This window comes from Oryza brachyantha, chromosome 9 (genome assembly GCF_000231095.2).
Source record: "Oryza brachyantha chromosome 9, ObraRS2, whole genome shotgun sequence".
In the NCBI taxonomy this organism is placed as follows: domain Eukaryota; kingdom Viridiplantae; phylum Streptophyta; class Magnoliopsida; order Poales; family Poaceae; genus Oryza; species Oryza brachyantha.
Genome location: NC_023171.2, coordinates 2640520 through 2656347, shown reverse-complemented (window position 1 = coordinate 2656347; position 15828 = coordinate 2640520). Strand labels below are relative to the sequence as shown.

The 15828-nt window shown below is 38.5% G+C and overlaps 2 protein-coding genes across 2 annotated transcripts; both read left to right on the top strand.

The window, feature by feature from the left end:
* The first annotated feature begins 1885 nt into the window (after nucleotides 1-1885).
* LOC121055380 (E3 ubiquitin-protein ligase RNF181-like) lies at nucleotides 1886-2751 on the top strand. Its single transcript, XM_040527849.1, has one exon. It carries the CDS (start codon nucleotides 1935-1937, stop codon nucleotides 2388-2390), a length of 456 nt encoding a protein of 151 aa, XP_040383783.1. The 5' UTR covers nucleotides 1886-1934; the 3' UTR covers nucleotides 2391-2751.
* Nucleotides 2752-9564: 6813 nt separating this feature from the next.
* Nucleotides 9565-14408, top strand: LOC102705460 (trafficking protein particle complex subunit 6b). Its single transcript, XM_006660377.3, has 4 exons — nucleotides 9565-9893; nucleotides 11543-11660; nucleotides 11738-11966; nucleotides 14040-14408. The coding sequence occupies exons 1-4, from the start codon at nucleotides 9742-9744 to the stop codon at nucleotides 14066-14068; spliced, it is 528 nt and encodes a 175-aa protein (XP_006660440.1). The 5' UTR covers nucleotides 9565-9741; the 3' UTR covers nucleotides 14069-14408.
* The last annotated feature ends 1420 nt before the right edge of the window (nucleotides 14409-15828 follow it).

The window sequence follows — 15828 nt, the reverse complement described above, 5'->3', positions numbered from 1 at the left end:
AATTTGTGGCATGTTATCACGCAACGGGGCAGGCTGTATGGCTTAAAAATTTTATCCCGGGATTACAAGTGGTTGACAGCATTGAAAGACCACTGACAATATACTGCGACAATGAGACCACAGTTTTCTATACGAGTAACAACAAGTCAAGTGAAGCTACCAAGCACATTGACATTAAATACCATGTTGTGAAATTGTGAAAGATAGAGTACATGATCAAACAATCAAAATTAAATACATAAACACTAAATCAATGCTTGCGGATCCGTTAACCAAAGGCTTACCTCCCAATCTGTTCAAAGAACATGTGGCTAACATGGGATTGTGTAATGACCTTGAATATGATCCTAGAAACCGGGGCAAATAAGTTCAATCAATACCCGCTTAATAAATCAAGGGTTTTTTTTTTGTGATATAGTGAACTATATAAGTCTTGTCGTCTCAATGATGCTAAATGTTGTTGTGACACATTGCTTTGGGGAGCTGTATTATATGATGGACTCGTAATTAACCTCTAAATCAAGGGGAGAATGTTGGTTGATTTATCGGTTAGCCGATATTTAGGAAAGGATATAACCACCGTAATCCTATCCGGAATCTATTTCTAACTCTAAAATTCGTAACCCTCATGGGTCGTAACTGCGATCGGTGGTTACGGGTCAGAATCGGATTAGGAAAAACCCCCGAGGCCCACCAGTGCGATATAAAAGAAGAGGAGCCCACGGGGACGCTCGTGTCGCTTATTCTCGCAACCAGAAATTCGAAATCAATCTCCCGATCAGAGACGCGCTAGAAGGGTTTCGTGCGGTGATTTCAGAGTAGTGCCGTTGGAGACCCAAAGGTCGGAGATTCAGAACAGATCACCGGCGATCCAATCTCGCCGGAGACGAAGGAAAGAAGACGGAATTGAAGGAAAGGAAATAAGGAAATCATATGGTTTCATCTACAGGTTTATTTAGTTTTCCGTATTTGAATTAACCGGTGATCATGTATTGATTAGGGTTTAAATTCGTAATCTGTTATTTATGGATGAGTTGAATTATCCAATAGAGCATACTATGCTTACTAACAGGAACTAGGCGAGCGGTGCTGGTCGGCGGAGGAATAGGGAGGAAGCGGGCGCTGCTGCTCGCCGATGGATTGGGGCGGCGTGGCTCGCCGGAGAACAGAAGGGGGCGACGCAGATGAACCCGGGTGATACTGGTTCAGGTGGCATGCAGGACGACGACGTGCGTGCGTTGGAGAGGGAGATCGAGACGACGTGCTCTGCACATTTCTACACATGGGCTGGACTAGATATAGGCTCAATTTTTCTAAGGACGAAACTGCCCCTTGCTAATAACGTTTACAGTACTAATCAGCATTTAATCTTACCTATTGATAGGCTTTAATTTCCGTGCAGGTTTTTTCTCCGTGGAGCATAGAAGCATTTCTGTGTAGGTTAAGAGACACGCGGACATTCATCGGGTGGACTCTCCGCGGGAGAGGCGGCTGGGAAGATATGGCGGATGGCGCCAGCCCGATGCCCCGATCAAAAGCCCAAACTTACATACCCCAGGCCATCCGCACGACACGATAGAAAGAAAAGTTAAGAAAGAATATAATGGGGTGGCGCCCACGTGGAGTCCCAACCCGGTCGCGTCCAAACGCGCACCACTTCGGTCCGCCCGCCCGCCCGCCGCCCTCTCTCCAACCTTTCTCACGTCAACCCGCACGCATCCCTCGCCCCGTCCCCGTCACCTCTTGCATCAGATCAGATCAGATCAGATCGCACCTCCGTGCTCATCCATCAACCACGACGTCGCGCGCCACGCCGCGCTACCTATAAATAATCGCCGCAACCCGCAAGCACATCCCCTCCTATCTTTCTTTCCTCTGTCCCTCCTCGACCTTGCTCTGCTTTCATCCAAGACAGACAGTACGTACGAGCATCCATGGATGGCGAGATGGATTGGATCGCGGCGCGGTTCCTCCTGTCGGCGATAATGGGGGTGCACCCGCTGGTGGCCGTCGACGACGCCGGGGCCGACGACGAGAGCTTCCCGGTGGACGGCGGCAGGCCGCCGCCGGCGCCGGTTGTGGTGGTTCCGGCGGCGGTGCCGGCGCCGGAGGAGGTTGCCGGAGCGGTGTGCGCGGTGTGCACGGAGGAGATGGCGGCGCGGCAGGCCGTGGTGCGGCTGCCCTGCGCGCACTGGTTCCACGCCGGCTGCATCGGGCCCTGGCTGCGGATCAGGACCAACTGCCCCACCTGTCGGGCCGAGCTGCCCCGGGACGGCGCCGCCGCCGAGTGGCCGCAAGCGTGTGTCACGCGGCCGGCGGCGGAGACGGCCGTCCGGCGCCTGCGGCGGGAGGCGTCGTACACGATGCTAGCAGGCACGTTGCCCAGCTAATCAAGATACGTCTTTTACTCCAGTAGGATATACTCGGTGTATACATCGCCCTCTGTACAGTACATGTGAGTGTAGTATGACGGTAAATTAATTGCACATGGAGATAATTAAACCCAGCACGTAGTATATATATACTTGATCGAATTGAGTGAAATCTTTCCAGGATTTTAGTCGGAACGATCTATGTGATTGACATTAATTTAATCCGACACTTGCGTGCCTGCCGATGCTCTTCCAATCCCAGCTTAGATCTATAGACTATAGCTATATCCCGTTCTAGAACCAATTAATTGCAAATGATTTAAGCTATGTAGCCGTTCTGTGGGCTATCTATCGCCTGCCGCTGTTCTTATCATAAGATATCCCCAGGGGGATGATAAGTCATTCTCATCCAATTCGGCATTGTCGTACGCGCAGGAGCATTATGCATATGAGTCCAGCCCTCCTTACGTACTGTTGGCTTGGGTTTTTGTCCATCCATTTTATCAGACGAAAACAATGACATGAAAAAGTCAGATTATTTACATGCGAGCTAGGGTGGAATGGCGGAGCTACTAGGAGCATTACGATCACGAGCTCAAATGGTCTCTCGTAAAGTCCCTATTGGTCTTATTCTTAACCCGCGCTTTGTGAGCATGTTTGGATCCACAAAGACAATCCCCAACCCCAAAACGGGCCGGAGGCAAATGTGTAACATGAGGAATGCCCACGATTCGCCACAAGGCTCATTTTGAGTTTTGGATCATATAGGACGGACATTATAGTCCAAGGCACAACTGTCCGGTGCTATACACCTAGGTGCGACTCTGTAACGAGCAAAAATGTCACTAAACGGCCTAAATGACGAAATTGCTAAAATATACTTATCGACCAAATTTATCCACTGGAGGGGCTCGACAGTGACAGTTTGTATGTAATTTACTTATTGGCTTCATAGCTCCACAGCTATGCTAATATACTTGGAGCCCGAGCACACAGTTCTTCTCTGCTGTTAGACCACTAGGCACATCTTGTCAAACACTTTGGCTATACCCTACCCACACGACCGTTACGTGGCTTTCGTTTCTCCACTTCTTATTGTAAGCTCATATTTTCAGTGAATTACTGTATGTATTAGATAACATATATGCCAAAATATTATTTAAACTACATTATGACAATATATTTGTTTTGATACCCTATGTTATATGCTAGTCCAGGATCACGCTAACACATGAAGTCACACGAAAACCATTGTCACAAAGATAATATCATAGCCAACATCACCATTAACGAACTAAAATTGATTACTTGATTGACTGTGAAAGTATTACGGTGAAAAAAGGAAATAAAATATCATAGCAGAAAGTATAAATTAATGCGTGAAAGCAACTTAACATAGCAGAAAGTAGATATGCGTCTGCTACATGCAGTCTTCTTAGACTACCTAGTCATCGTGTTCATCTACAACTCGTCAAGAACAGTTGGAATCTTTTCTCTGCAATTGGGGGAAATTGCAGTACCCAGCAAATGTGCACGGAAAAAAATCATATGCACAACTGACAAAAAGATGGCTATGGCTATATTTTGCATATAGCGCAGTTGCGTTTATAAATAATTTATAAATAGATGTTCACCAAACCAAACCATCCTAATCACAAAGGTTCTGTGTCCACACAGAACCACACGACTATTTGCATTATCCTGCACAAAGCTCATTCCCGAAAGCAAAAGGCTTTCGTAAGCTACCACTCATGGCAAATCTCCGACCATGTCGATGACCATGGATGTCGCTATTTAAATTAGATTGATTTAACACTCGATAGATGTATAATTTTACCTATAAGATATATCATCAATTTGACGGTCAACTAGTAACATTACATTATACATCAGGAATAGTAAATTGGAGACGTCTCCAAAAAATTAATTTGGAAAATGTAGGTTTACAACAGGATGATTATAAATTTTACTTCAGTCATAAACAAATTAAATAACATGGGCGGTCTTTTGACAACTAAGAAAGACAGAGGCATCCTAAAACCTGTTATAACATTTTTAAGGAAGTTATCTGAGTCGTACTCCCTTTGATATTTTTTATGCAAATATTGAATTTTAAAAAGTACACGGTGACGGCTACTAAGAACCTTTTAATTTTATTTTTTTTCTTTCTCCTTATTATCTTGGTTCTTATTTCTTTTCTCACCATTTTTTCATTTCTTTCTTTCTCATTCTTTTCTAGTTTATTTTCCATTTCTTATTTTCCTATGGCTTCTTTTCTCTTTCTTCTCCCCCGTGTTAGCCCTTCTTCTCCCCTGTGCAAGTCTTATATATTGCGCAATTCTGGAACGTCTAACTGAAATCCAAATTAAATGTGAAATTCATATCTTATTCAGGTGAAACATATACTTAGTTTTTTTTCAAAAAAAAAGTAGAAACATAATCATAGCACTGTTGTGATTTCAATTTTATTATTGTTGACGCTGAAAATAACAACAACGGTCACACATATAGGCCTGGGAGTTAATCTTAGACCACTCCAGTGCAGGACCTAATTCTTAGAATTGCTGGACGTGCCAGTCAGTTTGATCCTGTAACTGACAAGATATAACATAGAAAACAGTTAAACCCGAAATCGCTATCGGTCGGATAGCCGATACCGTCCCAGGACCCTAGCCGATGGACTAAACGATCAGCTTTACATGAATTTCATGGTGACAAGTGTAAATATGCTCAATCAGCCGAATCAACAGTAGGACAAACATCAAACAGACCAGTCAACTAATTAATCTTAAAAGATCGGACTTAAACAAGATAGTTTTAAGATTAACCAGCCGATCGGACCAATATGATCGATGCTTATCGCACGCAAAATCAACAGCAGACTAAACGTGGAATTTAAGGTAAACCGGATTGCTACACTAGTTACTAGCATAAAGCAATAATAAACGGTCACATACATACCCACACTAGACCTAGAAGATCGGACACAACCGAGACAGTATTTAAGCATAACCATGCAAGCAACTAGTAAAATATTACAGTATATAAATAACAGGGTATCAAGTCGGCATAATCTACCAACCTATTCATTAATCTCAGCCGATTGGACAGACTTCTATAAGCAGATTGAACTAAATACATATAGATTGGACCTAACCAAGACAGTATGCGATCCAGTACGATATAATCACAAACATATGAAGATCGACGAGCTTAACGAATAAACTGACAGCTTACTTGGGATAATGCTGGCTAGAACTCTAGCGATAAGCCCTTACGAGTATTCAATCCAATCTGATAGCATAAATCTGGCCAACTAGATTGATCAGACCAAACCGAGACAGAATCAAGTTGACTGGATTCGTGCCAGTAGATCAAACAGAGGAACTCGCAAGGATTTGATCGAGAAATACTACTACTTCAAGCTTAAAATAGATCAAAGCAATAATAGAACTCAGCACGCCGATCAGCTAGGCAGGAGATCGGACTTAACCGAGACAGTCCTGTTCTAGCCGATCGACGGGTTTTGACGAACTAGGAACTTACATTGCGAAGTTGACAAACCTCACGCCGAGATCCCAAGCAAGTCGAAACAATTGGCGATGCGCCGAAGTTGAATAGATGATCTGATGATTTACGATGACCCGAACACACATATTTATACCCTCGGATCTAACTAACCTAACCGGATAAGGATTCGTATTAGTAACTAACTTATTACATCGGGACTTTAATTAAGTCTGAAATCCTAAATAAACTCTAAAATAAAACCTATCTTACAACTAATACCGAATCTATCTCCAAGTTCCAGGCCCAATCAGACTCCAAATCATGTCCGACTCGGACTCTATCGGCTGCCTTTGTCCCGCTTTCAACCTTCTATCTTTAGCCGATCCGTCCCTTCTTATCTGATTCGGTCTCTAATCACGTTTCAATCCATAACGGTGATTTTACCAAAATCTGGCGTTAACAATTATTAATTGAATTTTTTTTTGAAAAAATAAAGGTAAATTGCATTTCCACTTTATTTATTCTATTTGGGTGTCACATGTGTTAAAGGTATACGAACACTTCAACATGCCATCGATATTAGTTGTGTAAGTGCATGTAACTTTTTGTGTGATCATTTTGACGATGTAATTTGAGGGCTGTCAACTTGCCCCACTAGATAAAATTTTTGACTTGTATAATAAAATAATCTATGGTGCAAGAAAAATGTAATATGTAGTATTTGATATCAAAACCTTTCCAAGATTTTTTCTGAGATTAAGTTCTGTTTTCAAACAAAGTTGTCTTAAATTTTCAACCTTCTACTTGAAGTTATATATATGAAAAATAATTTCCATTGGTAAAGTTTCTACATAAACAAAATATTTCTATTCATAAACATGATACATAAATAAACTATTTCCATCCATAAACTTTTTACATAAATATACATAAACTTAACACATAAATAAAATATTTCCGTGCATAAAATTTATATATAAATAAAATATTTATATGTAAAAATATTTATATGTACAACAATCAAAATAATCTACCCTAAAATTATAATAATAATGATTTAATTTGAGAACTTATTTCAACAACAAATTTTTGGTGTTAAATTTACAATCCATTGTCTAATATATTTGACAATAAAAAATTATAACAAACAACGGTATAATTTTGGGATCAAAATATAAATTTTAATAATTATAACAAACAATGCTATAAATTCAGGACTAAAATCTAAATATTAATAATTATAGGAAATAACGCTACAAATTTATGACTAAAATATAAATTTTAAATAATTAATTAGTTGTATGCACTGGCCCAGGGTCACGGTCGGATTCATCTGCTGTCACAACTAATCACGCCTCTAGACAGGTCTGCGTCATCATCGACCGCCCCTAAAAAAATATGAGCTCTATTACCGTACTTGAAAAATTACCTTAAGATACCACACTTTTCAGAAATACATAACCAAAAATTTATACTAAAATTTTTAAAGTTTTAAGATAATAAAAAGTCCAAAAAATATACATATAGTTGTATGCACTGGCCCAGGGTCACGGTCGGATTCATCTGCTGTCACAACTAATCACGCCTCTAGACAGGTCTGCGTCATCATCGACCGCCCCTAAAAAAATATGAGCTCTATTACCGTACTTGAAAAATTACCTTAAGATACCACACTTTTCAGAAATACATAACCAAAAATTTATACTAAAATTTTTAAAGTTTTAAGATAATAAAAAGTCCAAAAAATATACATAAGACACCCTGTGGAAGCCGAACCCACGGAGCACCTTATCCACCAAGCCATGAAGCGGACTTGTATTTTGAACGCACGTTAGATGAGTCAATCATCATGCATGGAAACATGGTTCCTGGGAGCATTGTTTGTTTAGGATGTGTTTGGTTCACGAACAAGCTGGGTTGGGTTAGCTCCATCTCTGAATTGTAGGATGGGTTAGTTTTATTTTTCTGTTTGGTTAGATGGATAGGTTGGATTTTGTTTTTTTGTTTGGTGGAAGGGATGGGATGGGTTAGACCTATTTTTTTGTTTAGTTGAAAGGATGAGATGTGATAAAGGTTACCTCTCATATCAAAAATAATAAATACTAGGATTAATATATGAATAACCTGAAGTAATTGAATGTATATTTATACAAGTAATATATTTTAAATAAATTTAATAAATAAAATGGGCACCCCTTTGTGTGTCGTGGTCATCCTGAGACAGATCCGTCTCACCATTTTGGTAGGATGGGTTGGACCCAGGAGAGTCCACCAACCAAACAGGGTTAGAGATGGATTGGCTCTGTCCCAACCCATCCTAACCGTGGAACCAAACACATCCTATATAATGATTAGCAATATACCCTTGCTAAACGCTACTGTGTCATAATATTTTTATTTATATATTATTTAATTTTGTTACTTAAATTAATTTTTCCAAAATAGTTCAAATTACACCTTAAGTCGATTCAAGCCATATACCAAACATATATATGTATATGTATATATATATATATATATATATATATATATATATATATATGTAGTAATGTGTTAGTGCATCGTATGACAGATAGATCCTTATTTCAAAAATATCATGATGGTTGATTGCCTGCCTCGGATGGATGTGCATGCATGCGCTGATAGATTGTGGCTAGCATTTATTTTTCATGAATTTTGGTCAGTCAGCGTGCAGCAAATAATCTACATACATGCATGCGCATGACAAGCCGTTATTTGGCGTGTACATGTTTGCATGCAATTTATTTTGCGTGTATTATTTGTCTGTACGGATGATTAAGTGGAAAGTAAATGTAATTAATTCTATGTATAATCTAAGTCGTTTATTCGATGCAGATGATTTTATCCATCGGATTTATTTTATGAGTCATGAGTTTTTTTTTTGTTGGTGCATGTGTGTGATACACACGATCTGATCGTAGACCATGGTATAATATAACGGATCCGATTCAAAAGGATGGTTAAAATACAGCCAATCCACCCCATCGATTATGGACGGACTGTGGTTCCCATAATCCAACCCAAATGTATGTAAATGCTGAAATAGTGTGTGGGATCTTGCGGTGTTCTTTATCAGTTGCCGGGAAAACAGGAAAATTAAGGATTAAATTGTTAAGGATGAAATTCATATAAAAACCATTCGGTTGGTACTAGTTAAGTACAAATATAAAGAGTTTTTTATATGTTAGAGAGAAAATATAGAAAATATTCATCCACTAAAACATTTTGAAAGAAATCGTATAGATTAATATGGATATGTATTTATATTACTACACTTTATATAGAAAAAAAATCCTCTGGGCCTTATGTCCCGTTTAATTTAAAAAACTATTTCCAAGAACATCAAATCGAATATTTGTACATCTAAATGGAACATTAAACTTAGATGAAATAAAAAAAACTAATTGTATAGTTAGAGGAAAAATCGTGATACAAAATTTTTGAGCTAAATTAATACATGATTAGTTATAAGTGCTACAATAACCTGTATGTGCTACTGACGGATTAGCTAGGCTCAAAACATCCGTCTCACGATTTTCAGACGAGATATAAAATTTGTTTTTTTATTTATATTAAATACCCCTTCCAGCGTCCAATACATGTCCGACGTGAAAAAAAAAATCCCTAACTAAACCGGGTCTAAAATTGCTCCTAGCTCGACCTTCGCCCGCTCCTGAGTTCCTGACCGGACCGCGCCCGGTCGATCCATCGTCCCGATTTCCGACGGCACCTTTCCTCTCGCTGCCCGCCTAGATCTCTTCCCCGCCGCACCCCCACCCCCCTTCTCTCACCGGCGAGGCGGTGACCTACCTACAGGGGGAAAGGACCGCGACGGGGGATGGGGCGGGAGGTGGCGGAGAGCTGCGTCGACGGGGTGGTGATGGAGATGGTGGCAGCCTACTGCGGCCGCTTCTATGCCACCAAGCCAGAGCTCGCCGCCCGCCGCATCGAGGCCATCGGCTTCCAGGTCGGCCACCAGCTCACCGAGAGGTACAGACAACTCCCTCCCCTCCCCCTCTCTGTCCCTCTTGCTCGGATCTCAGTTTCCCTTCTAGATGGATCTGTTGCTACGCCCCTCCCCGATCCTTCTCAGTCTCTCAGCTAATCCGTTGATCCATTTCCGTTGACGCCAATAGATTTTGAAATGTCGCTTTTAATCGCCCTAAACAAGGGCTTATCAACCAAATTTGACAACAACATCGAGCTTGGAAGAATATTTGGGAGCAGTTCAATATTTGTTGTGAAATCTCAACCTCAGTAGATTGAACCTTATATGTTCCACAATTCTTGTTCAGCTTGGAAGAATTTTAACCCATGGTAATAGGGAAAGTGGTGGATTAGGAATGCGTGCATACACCAATCCTTAGGAATTCTTACAAGAGGTTGCAGTTGATGTAAAAATTTTCTTTGTTTTCTCTCTACAACTTGTTGGAAAGAAAAAAAAAGTCTTTTGGTTTTCCTATACTCTTCCTACAAACTGATTGGCACATATAGGAATTATTCCTTAGGAATCCATCCTTTGTTTTACCCCAAAACGAATGAGCACTAAATGTTCATTCCATAATTCTCAACTTTAGTAGATAGAACAAGACTGAACTTACATGTGTATCATTTCTAACAGGTCACTTTCTTAACCGGTTACTGATGTCTATACTATTTTTTATTGTAGGACACTTTATCTCTTCTCTTGAATGCTACTGTTGTAATCTGTTAATATTAATAGGTCTCATAACCGGATGCCATTAGCACCAATGCTCTGTCAGACAGGGTCACAAATATACCATGCGATCACAGCCATCCAAATTGTGTTTTTTTTAAGAAGTACAACTATTTTTGACTACATACCTGGCTTTCAGTATATGGATAATAAAATCTTAGCAATTCGGATTGCAGTATATAGTTAAATGTATGGTTGATAGATTCATATGATATACTTTTGGTCTTTTGGAGATCTAGATGGTGTAGAGCACTGGGGTTAATTACTCCCTTTCATTCTTCTTTAAATTAATGATATATTTCCTAAACTTGTGGAGCTCCTGGTATACTTGACTTTCAGGACTCAACAAGCTGAAACAATTGATTGAAGGAACTTTGTAACGATACTTTGATTTGTATGCAGCAGGGATTCATAAATGATAATGCTTCCTTACTAAAGACTTCAGAGTTAATTAGACTGATACATTTATCATGCACACATTTCATTATAATTAATATATTTCTTCAGTAACCATTGAGGCATCGACATCCTTAGTTAATAATATTGTGCTTAGCATAGGGTATGTAAGATCAATGGCCAAGTGCTTGTTTTGACTGTTTTCTTTAGCACAGATTTTTGAAACCAAGTATAGAAATGGTTCAGCCCGTAATAGTTTTTCTCAATATCCAGATTTTTGTAGTTATTTTCCATAAATGTTTTTTTGTACTGTTTATATAACGAAAATTTGTTTTTCAATTTATTTAATTGCTAACCACATTTGGCATTTATTTTATTTTCATTGGTCATTAGGTGAATGTTTTCAGAAGTATCATATTCTTAAGCACAAGTTTCACTGCTGTCTGAATTGCGTATCTTTATTTGGTTTCTTACCTCCAGGCATTTTAGTGCTGCAAAGTTAACCATAATTTCTGTTCAAAATCAGATATACCATGGAGCGCCCTCGATTTAGTGATCATCTTGAAGCAATCAAATTTATCTGCAAAGACTTTTGGTCTGAGCTATTCAAGAAGCAGATTGACAATCTAAAAACTAATCACAGGGTAAATGGGTAATGAATGTAAACTTTATACCTTATTTTACTCCTGTGACAGAACTGATGTTACTTCCCTATATGCAGGGCACATTTGTTCTTCAAGATAACCGTTTCCGGTGGCTTACTCGTGTTTCTATAGATCCATCAGTAGAGAGCATGGATGCAACTGAGAATGACTCTACAACACTAGGTGATAGTGCAGCCCAAACAACAAGCATGCTTCTGTACTTTCCATGTGGGATAATAAGAGGTGCTTTGACCAATTTGGGGATATCGTGTTCTGTCACTGCAGATATGTCCAACCTTCCAGCATGTGAGTTGCACTACTTTTCCTGACTTAGCATACAACTCCATGAATTGGATAATGCACTAGATACCTCCGTTCTCATATAATTGTCATCTAGCTTTATTATTCAAACTTGAACCATTGGTTCTTATTAAAATTATAGCACCTCAAAATGAAAATATTAATGTATTTCACATCATAAGTATAACTGTATGATTCTTTCCTACTAACTAAAATAAAATACTATTACTCTCAAATGTTGAATAGTATAGTCACACTCACTGATGCCAGCAAAACTCAGGCCTGGATTTGAAATGAGAAAATCAGATCAGATAGTCTCAAGAGGAGGGCTTCCTTATGAGAAATTATTTGGTGAAAAATATTTTGGTGAACATAATGTATTGGATTCTTCCTTTGTGGATATTTGGTATCTCACATTGAATAAACTTATCAAGTCACCCAAGCACAAACAAAATCACCATCTCATGTGGCCTTCCTTAATGCCCCAGTCATCAAAGTAAAGCAGAGAATTTGAAATCACCTGATCAGGTGCAAGTTCGAGCTTAGGATTGATATGTCGGAAGAAGCTTCTACTATCTTTCTAGATGACTTTGATTTTTTCCTGTTCCAGCAGAGAACCAAGGCCTTGTGCACAGTATATGGCACTAACAAATAATAGGTTGCACACCTTCTGTTCCTTTCCGCCGCTGGGCATGCCTCCCAGAATGGGAATTTAACTATTTGCCACTATTAGAGATGGCTACTCTTCAAATGCCACTTTTATATATGTTCTTATTAGAATTACCATTGGAGAGAGAAAATTTCTTAACAAATTGCCATTTTTGCTTACATGGATCACCAACTCATGCTGCCACCATGGATGTGAAGTGTGAAATATCCATTTTACCCCTTATAAGCCTCATACAACTCTTCGCTTCTTTCATCTCGTGTCTTATTTGAAATTTTTAATATTAATATTTTTATTGTTATTATATGGTAAAATATGAATAGTAATTTTAAGTGTGACTATTTTTTAAAAATAATAATTTTTCTAAATAAAACGGATGGTCAAATTTTTGTCTTCAGTCTATGATAAACTTAATTGCTTTGTTGAATCCGAGTAGAACTATCAAGGGAATACATACATGGATATTTGAATCTGACATAACTAGTCACCACGGCAAATACATGTATGTATTTTCTGTGTATAAATTTGTGCATATATAGCCAGCTGATAAGACAGTAATATAGTGGCATAAGGTTATCTAATAAAAATTGAATTGCATATTTTGGAAACAAATTGATTCTTGATAATTAATTTAGTTCATCTTTAAAAGTTAAAACCATGTTTTTATAAATTAATTGTGATATAAATTAAAAGTTAAAACCATATAATAACAATAAAAATAATAATATTAAAAATTTCAAATAAGACACGAGATGAAAGAAGCGAAGAGTTGTATGAGGCTTATAAGGGGTAAAGTGGATATTTCACACTTCACATCCATGGTGGCAGCATGAGTTGGTGATCCATGTAAGCAAAAATGGCAATTTGTTAAGAAATTTTCTTTCTCCAATGGCAGTTCTATAAGAACACATATAAAAGTGGCATTTGAAGAGTAGCCATCTCTAATAGTGGCAAATTGTTAAATTCCCCCCCTTCTATGCTGTTATTAGATTGCTTCTAGCCTTCTCACTTAGTGAACTACTTTCAGCCCTTTTGGCTGATTTGTTGAACAAAAGTAGTATCAATGTCCCATTAGCCATTGCTAAAAGGTGGTTCAAATGTTTGTAATAACATTCTTCTTGTTATGGAATTTTAGTCTCTCTATGCTTTAATTGCATTTTTTCAGTGAACAGCTTTTATATATTTAGCTAAAAGAGATTCATTTTGTTAATTGAAATGTGGAAATAATATTCATACAATTAATATTTCAAAGGGACGTAATATGACAGATTTTTTTTTGAGCAAACAATATGACTTAGCTATTTGACTTTTAGGTGTTTTCAGTTTTGAGAAGCATATCGCATTGCCCCATCTGTACTGGAAATTCCCTCCACCTTTTGTTAATTATATAACTATTATGTGAAATATTGCAGGTTCTTTTGTTGTGCGCATAAAGACATGAGCTGCAATAAAGATGAGTGGATTATATGCTGGCTTGTGGTATCAACTGGTTTGAACATTCAAGAGGGGTGCAAACATGCAATAGCCTGGGAAATACGCCATGTATCTTCTCCATTTTTTCTTGGCTCTTGTTCTTAATGGCACCTGTTTTCTTAGTGTCTTCTTCGTACCCGCCTTGTGCGCATCTTAAGATTGGGTGTAATTCTGTGATCCAAAATGTGAACAAGAGAAGACAAAATGTAATATTTATGCTGGGAGACTGGCTGTAGCAATGTAATTTTGTTTTCTAGCAGTGAAGAATCTTTTATCTTGTATGTGATGACTGCAGCAGTTACGCTTTACCTGTTTTGTGGTTTCATCAATTGGACGACAGTCCTAATGCGAGCGTTCGATACTACGCTGTTTAGGGGTGTTCGGTTTTTACTGGGACATTGTGGAAAGCGTAACTGTAGTGGTCAGGGTCACAGCTGTTGGTTTTAAAAATATTGCACCTAAATTGCTAAGCTTCCTATTCCTGCTAGTAGAATTGTTTGTCTAGTATAAGCGTCACCACATGATAGTCAGTAATATCTCTATCTTTTAGTATAAGGGATTTTAACTGCTCCCTCTTTTCATAATGTAACACTCTCTAGCATTGATTTAATGCTAGATTTATATGGATGCTAATGAATCTAAACATATATATAAATTATATATAGTCATCTATGAATGAATTTAGGCAATACTAGAAAATCTTACTATATGAAATGGAGGTAGTATGTACTTAGATTAGATTGTTTGAACAGTTAACCTCCTTGAGTAGTCATCACATGACCTTAGGGTTGAACTAGCTGGCAAATGCGATCAATCTCAAATTGTTAGGCACAAACACTTTTTTTTTTTTTGCCTAATCAGCACATGATCGCAAAAATCCTCTTGAGCCGGACAACCTAACATCGACCCGGACTATCCAGGCTAGCTGCCACCTGCCACACATGTTATAGAGTACACAAGGATATCAAAACACTGACTTTGCTCAAAACAATCCGGACTTTCAACACTTGATTTCGAGAGACTTGATACCTAGATTGCGTCACACTTGGACTCTTGTACTCAAGACTTCCAACTACTAAACCGAGCTCACCACTTTATAATACGGTCTTTAAATAGAATGGAAACATATATCTGTTGTATTCATCCAATACCTTGAATGAATATGAGATACCAAGCTTCCCGGAGAATCCATGTTTTCATTGCAATAAATTTGGATCATAATGCACTTGAGGGAACATCATCCGAACCCTAATCATTTTTTCAACCACACTTAGAGAAATTGATTGGTCTGGTGGTTATGTTATGATTAATCACCAAAACCCCCAACTTATGTGTGCCTAGATGCTTTCAACCCCTTTTGGTGATTGATGACAATATGATCATAGAGATAGAAATAGATAGAGTTAAATTGTACATTGAAGAAGATTAGACTAACATTTCAAGCAAATGATATAACTGATGATTCCATCCCAGATAAAAACACTTAAGCATAACCTCGAAAGCTCATAAGCATCTATAGATCAAACATCCATGCATCGCATCTCATATAACTCATGTGAAGGGAACATAATACTAAGTGCTCTATCCGTTCCATATTAAGATGTTTTGGTTATATCAAGATTCATTTATGTATCAATGAATATGTTATATATATGTGTGTCCAGGTTCATTAGAATCCATATGAATCTAGGGAGAGCCTTCAAGCCAAGCCCTTGAAGCTCATTCACA